We start from the raw sequence: 6,954 nt of genomic DNA on the forward strand, positions 1-6,954 counted from the left end.
CTGAGATTCCACCTCACACCAGTCAGAATTGCTAAGATCAAAAACTCAGGTGACAGCAGATGCTGGCAAGGATGTGGAGAAAGAGAAACACTCCTCCATTGTTGGTGGGATTGCAAGCTTGTGCAACCACTCTGGAAATCAGTCTGGTGGTTCCTCAGAAAATTGGACATAGTACTACTGGAGGATCCCACAATACCTCTCCTGGGCATATATCTAGAAGCTGTTCCTACCGGTAAGAAGGACACATGCTCCACTATGTTCATAGCAGCCTTATTTATAATAGCCAGAAGCTGGAAAAAAACCAGATGCCCCTCAACAAAGGAATGGATACAGAAAATGTGGTACATTTACACAATGGAATACAACTCAGCTATTAAAAAGAATGAATTTATGAAATTCCTAGGCAAATGGATGGACCTGGAGGGCATCATCCTGAGTGAGATGTCATTATTTTAAATGGTCATTAAGAATGTCTATAGAAGCCCGGCAGTGGTGGCACACGCCTTTAATCCCAGCACTCAGGAGGAAGAGGCAGGCAGATTTCTGATTTTGAGGCCAGCATGGTCTACAAAGTGAGTTCCAGGACAGCCAGGGCTATACAGAGAAACCCTGTCTCAAAAACAAACAAACAAAATGTCTATAGAAATATAATAGGAGGCTTATATTATTAATCAATAATTGGATAAGAATTACTACTTTAAGTGTAATAGGATAGCAATCAAACAATGCATTTAAGTTCAGCTCAGTATAATATGAACTATGAGCAATTTCTATCAGCTCAGAATGTTCCAGTTGTGCAGATTCAATCAAAATGGAACAAAAAATCCTCAGTGTTCTCCTAACCCTGCTAGAGGGGATAATTTTCAATAAAAAGAAATATTCTTGTGCCAGGGCCATGACCTCTATTTCTCTCTATTCTCCGGAGTATTCACGGTAGCATATACAATTGGTGGATTTCACATTTATTTTTTGACTAGTCAAAGTACTGCTTGAGAGGTCTGTATGAATGTATTTTGATTATATCTAAAAACGATTTCCAAGTCTGTTAGGAAAAAAACCTATAAGTTGTGAATATAAAAGAGAGATAACAACTCTAAAATGCTGTGCTAGATATTGACTCATCTTCAATCTTTTCTTGTGTTTTGTTTTTGAAAATTAGAAGGCACTCACCTTGGCCTTACTGAATATATTTACATCTTCTGTAAGGGAACCAGGTATTAAAGATAACCTGATACCACACTTTAAAAGTAACTTCAATATTTTGTTGGAGAGTACTTTAACTCAACATACACATTACCAACAGAAAAAGATCAGGAGAGACTCCAAAAATGTTTGGTGATATTCTGCACTCCAGGGAAACGTAAGCATGATTTGAAGATACATGTCATCATGGTTAGTGTACTGGGTCCGCTGGTTTCATAGCACCGTGAAAGGAAATATTAATATTTATATCTGTTTCTCTTATTACAAACTGTAGTTTTCCTTCTCCAATCAAAACAGGGTTGCTTGTCAAAGTGCATTATGGATGAGGGTAAAAAACATATGGGCAAACAAGTCAGATAAATGGATTAATATGCATAATCCTTTAGGCATTTGTCACAGGAATATAAATTAACAGTTTGTATTTGACAAATGATTTCATGTCAAAGTGCATGGGGAAAAAAACCACTAGTTTCATTTGCACTTCTCTATGAAAGTAATAAAAGGCTTAGTTAATATATTTTATGGATGGCTATTTTAATAGATGTTGATTAATTTCAAGAAACAAGTAATTATGTGCAAATATGGAATTGCTGGAATCTATTTTATAATTCAGCAACATACCAATACTTAGTATAAAGTCCAAGCAAATGGAGCAATCATTTTTAATGCACTTGCTAGCAAGACATCTTCTTTCTCTAGATGGCCAGTATTGAATTTATCATATCATGAATTTATACTAAACTACTTTTGATTGACTATTAAGAGAATTTATTAAATGTATAGGCTTATTTTCTACAATTTGTCTATTATGGCAATTATTTATTCAAACTAATGAATGATAAAGAATATTATTAAATGTTGCTATAAAAGCAAGTATTAGCTTTGTGTATTAAGATTTTGAACCGAGAGGCATATCCTACATGGTATTATGTGATTTATCTACTCATGGATTTATAAAATCAAAAGAATTGGATTAAATATATATGTTTGAATATTAATCAAATGATAGGTTATTATTGTAAAACTGCTTACCATATTCTAAATTATCATGAGAAACTGAGTATTTCTCTAGTTGGGGAAAACATTTTCTAACTTTAAATTATGTCATCCAAACCAAGAGAAAACCATGTAAAATATCTCATAAACAGGATAGAGCACACATATTTGAAAAATATGCCAAGAATTATAAAATTATATTTTTTGTCTTTGTGGTATGCCTTTACATATTTTGAAAGCTGAATGATTGCAGAAAAAATGAAACTGAGTTTTCACTGTTTACACACATCGTTCTCTGGTCTTCAAGGTATAAGACTGACACATTGTAAGTGATAATTCTGCCTAGCTCTGCTTCCCATAAATTAGCATGTAAAATGAAACTCTGAAGAATTTAAGCACTTTAGCTATCAAAGAGTTTATAAGGGCACATGGCCATAATGTCTAAAATGGAGTGATTTTTTTTCCTAAGGTGAATAACATGGTAAGATGATTTATAGATATTGGCAAGCTGACCATCGTTGCTTTTAAATATAATAAAAATGCCGTATTTTCTGAATTTATAAATGAGCACTTTTCTATAAAAACAAAATTCCAAGACCTTTACCCAGAAGCCTAATAAGAGTTGTTATAGGACAAAAATGAATTATTATTCAGAAAAAAAAATCTAGTCTCTTTCACAGATGCTCATCTTGATCTGCCCATCAACAGGTAAGTAACAGAAAACCGGTAAGTGCTCTCAGGGTACTGTTGACATTTTTCTGCTGATGGTGAATTTCTCATGGCTTTGAGTTCTCCCCAATTTTTTCATATATCTATTTCATTTTTCTCTCAAGAGAAATGTTGGAAATCACATGTATGACAATCATTCTTTAAAAGTTCTGTGATTTTGGATTTGGTATTAAAGTGGTGAGAATATGAATGAAAAGCCCAAACAACCCAATGTTTTCTTTAAACAGTAAACTACTGTAACTATCAATATGCCTCTGTATATAAAATTGTTCTCTACTTTAAAAAAATTAAGAAATATTCACGGAAAGTGAAAATATCTAAGTCCTGACTTGCATATCAAATTTTCAGAATTTACCTTAGAAAATCTTCACTCATATAAGAAAAAGGACTCAAAGATATTCCGTAGTGAGCAATAATGAAAAATTAGAAGCAATGAACAGATAATACAAAAGTCTTTTGAGCAGAAGCCAAGTAAGAGTTGTTATCGGGCAAAATGAATTATTATTCAGAGAAAAATACAATCTCTTTCACAGGGCCACTCATCTTTATCTGTCCATCAATGGTTATAGAACATTAATAGAGTCATAAATCAATAAAAACTGATATATATCCAAAAGAATTAAAGAAAACATATGTACTTGTAAAAGTCATCTAATTAAATAAGTGTATAAATATCTTTATAAGATTATGCAATGTGAAAACAAGTTACAGAGAAAATACTTTACTCATTCAAATATACCCATTAGGGCCATGTTGCTATGAATGGCTTGTGGTGCCACTTGAGTCCATGTTGGTGATGCTGGTCACTGCCACTACTAAGGGCCATGTTGGGGTTTGTAGCCCTGATCCAGCTAGGAATCTTGTCAATATCTTTGGCTCATATTACAATCAAAGTCCATGTGAATGTGCATGGTCTGTGTTGTCACCTGGGTCTATTTTGATGTCCATGGGCCAGATTGCAGACGGTGACCATATTGGTGTTGATGATGATGACCTGTGCTATCACCAAGGTCCATGTCCTGTGCTGTCCATGGTCTATACTGCCACCTGAGACCATGCTGAGGTCTGTAGCACATGCTGAGGCCGTATGGACGTCCAGGGTCTATGTTGTGACCAGAATTTATGTGAAAGTACATGATCTGTGACACCACTGAATGTAAAGGGCAAGAAAGCTACTTTTGCATGGTAGCAATGACTACAGACCCACAGTTGAGAAAGAAAATCAGAGAAGGCTTCTGTGACACCCCCCACCTCCATCCACCACCCCTAAAGAAGTGACAGCCTAGACAGGAAGCCATTGAGGAGAACTCTTAAGAATTTTGAAAACAAAATCAAGAAGAACACTTAATAAATAATATTTAAGTACATACTTGTATTTGTCTATTTTTATTATTACAGCAAAATATTCCAAGTTGGAAAGATTCATTTTAAAAATTGTGATAAGAATGCTGAAATGTAGCTTACCACAATTGATAGCTTCGGGAAGGGGTGAGGGTGGGGAAGGACCCAGTTTCCTTTAAGGGACTGGCCATTTGGGAGTTTGATCATGCTCATGTGTTCTACTGTGAATGTATTGCTTAGATACCTTGAGTTTAGAAAGATGGTTGGATTCAGTTGCTTTTTGTCTGGGTGTATTTCATTTTTTTTTTTTTTTGAAGTTGATGAATAGGCAGAAATCTGCTGTGACTGGAGAATAAACCAGGCACATTAAAATTATGGTTAGAATAATACTGTATTTAGTTGATTCTAGCCAGTCCTGTAACATGCAAATGGAGTGAACACCGTGAAAATTTCTAAAGATTTTTTTTTTCTGGCTTCACTCAAGAAGAGCACAGGAACTGGGGCACGTCCACTGAGTTTTATTTTGTCCATAGTGCTGAGATGCTAAGAGTACCACTGGCGGTGTTGTGCAGCCCAGCCCTGTTCTCTCAACTTCACATGCATAGGGAGGAAGGAATCATAAAATCAGAAACCCCGTTGTTTCATTTCTTCATCTTGTTCACAAGAATTCAAGAGGGGAAGTATACACTTGGTTGATGTCTCTTGAGGGCCAGCTCTTTCTGAAGAGAAAGGGGGGAGGACAATGAATTTAGGGGAGAGGGGAGGTGGGAGGAATGAGCCCAGAAGAGTGGATACAGGGTATGCTCTAGTTGGGTGTATTGTAAGAGAGAAGAATCTATTTTCAATAAAAAAGAAATTGTAATATTAAACACTTTTTAGTTGGCTGGATTTTAAATTTTTAGATGTCTCTCTCTTCCTTTCCTCCACTCTATCTCCTTGAAATTATCTGTTGTTAGTTACAGATGAATGCATCTTTTAACACATTTCCCCTTCTCTTAAAGTTCCTTATTGCATTAATTTTTTTTATTTACACAGAACTATTTTTGTGCACATTCAAGTGCTTTTAAACAAAAGGAAGGAACAGCTGCATTGAGTTAGCTTTGTTTATGCGATATACTCCCCGCACACATCTGTGGTGAGAAACAGAACTCTGTCATGAGATTTAACCATTGTTCTTTTTGAAACAATGTATTCTTCTATTCATTTCCATTAAAATTTATAAAAGTAAAGTTAGATCTTTGTTATAAATATTTATACATTTTAAATCAGTTTCAGTAGGTTTTTTTCTTTAATTTTAACTAGTGTCTCCTTTTACACTTTTTGTCCTAGGTTGGTAAAATTAGAATGTTTTTAGAGAGGAAAGCTGGTAAAGAACATTCATCACTTTTAGAATATTTGTGACTTTGATCAATGGCACAATCTACTTGCTCATGTAACTATTTCATCAATTTATGAAAGCTTTCTATTATTAAAGTTAAAGCAATTTACTGACCCATGTAGCATATCATGGTGCTCCCTTTTCAAGGTCTTCTATGTTAGTCACTTGGGTGAGCAGATTCAAATGGACTGGAGTTGGCAATGCTGTGTTATGATTTCTAATTATGGATTGCAGAGCATGTTCTTCTAGCTAACAATAGAACCTAGGGGGGCGGGGGCGGGGGCTCCGGCAGGGGCGGGGCTTACGGGGCTTGGGGGCTGCGGAAAGTCCGGGCTGAAAGCTTGGGGATCTCTAGCTGAGCTGGGGGTCCTATCTCCTGAACTCACGAAAGATACCCCTGCTGGCTCTCTGCAGACGTGGCTGACTGGTTCAGGGCCCGCTGTCACCCACCCGGATCGTCCATCACATCGTCCCCGGATGCAGTGCAGCCCGCTCCTGCCCCTTCAGCATTAACCCACTAAAGGACCTCAAATCCCCGCTGTGCCTTAGGCAGCTTCACTGAAAAGCCCAGGCGGCCACGTGCTGCGCCGCCACTGCACGGGATGTGCGAGGATGGCTTCCCGAGGTCAACGCTAAGGGAGTCCACCCCCACCTGCGGAAACCGTCACGTGGGACGCGATCGTTGAGTGCTTTGCAAAAGAAACACTTAAAGTACCAAGAGAGCCTGTTCCACTGAAGTACTAAAGTCATAAAGAATGCTGTTGTAAAAAAATTAATAATATGATGAGATAAAACCGTCCTCCTCCACCTGCTCCCAGCGCCCGGCAACCATGAGTGTTCATCATGTTTCTGTGAGTTTTGCTGCACTAAATATCACATGGGTTGCCACATCTGCAAACTTCCGGGAAGAGTCATGGGGATCCGAGTGCTCCGGTTCTCCCTGGTGGTCATCCTTGTGTTGCTGCTGGTAGCGGGGGCTTTGACCAACTTACTCCCCAACATCAAAGAAGACAAGATGCTCACTCTGCGTAGGGAGATCAAATCCCCGAGCAAGTCGGCCCTGGATTCATTCACTCTCATCATGCAGACATACAACAGAACAGACCTCTTACTAAGACTCCTAAATCATTATCAGGCGGTACCGAATCTGCACAAGGTGATCGTGGTGTGGAACAATGTGGGAGAGAAGGGCCCAGAGGAGTTGTGGAATTCTCTAGGGCCTCACCCGATCCCTGTCATCTTCAAACCACAAACAGCAAACAAAATGAGAAACCGACTCCAGGTCTTCCCTGAAGTGGAGACCAACG

The 6,954-nt window shown here is 37.8% G+C and overlaps 1 protein-coding gene across 1 annotated transcript; it reads left to right on the forward strand.

Moving 5' to 3' along the window:
• Nucleotides 1–6,524: 6,524 nt before the first annotated feature.
• LOC110306109 (exostosin-like 2) lies at nt 6,525–6,953 on the forward strand (the record flags this gene model as incomplete). The annotated part of the gene is made up of 1 exon (XM_021178305.1): nt 6,525–6,953. A coding segment is annotated over exon 1 (429 nt), but the record flags the coding sequence as incomplete, so codon positions are not given.
• Nucleotide 6,954: the final 1 nt, after the last annotated feature.

This window comes from Mus caroli, chromosome 2, assembly GCF_900094665.2.
Source record: "Mus caroli chromosome 2, CAROLI_EIJ_v1.1, whole genome shotgun sequence".
In the NCBI taxonomy this organism is placed as follows: domain Eukaryota; kingdom Metazoa; phylum Chordata; class Mammalia; order Rodentia; family Muridae; genus Mus; species Mus caroli.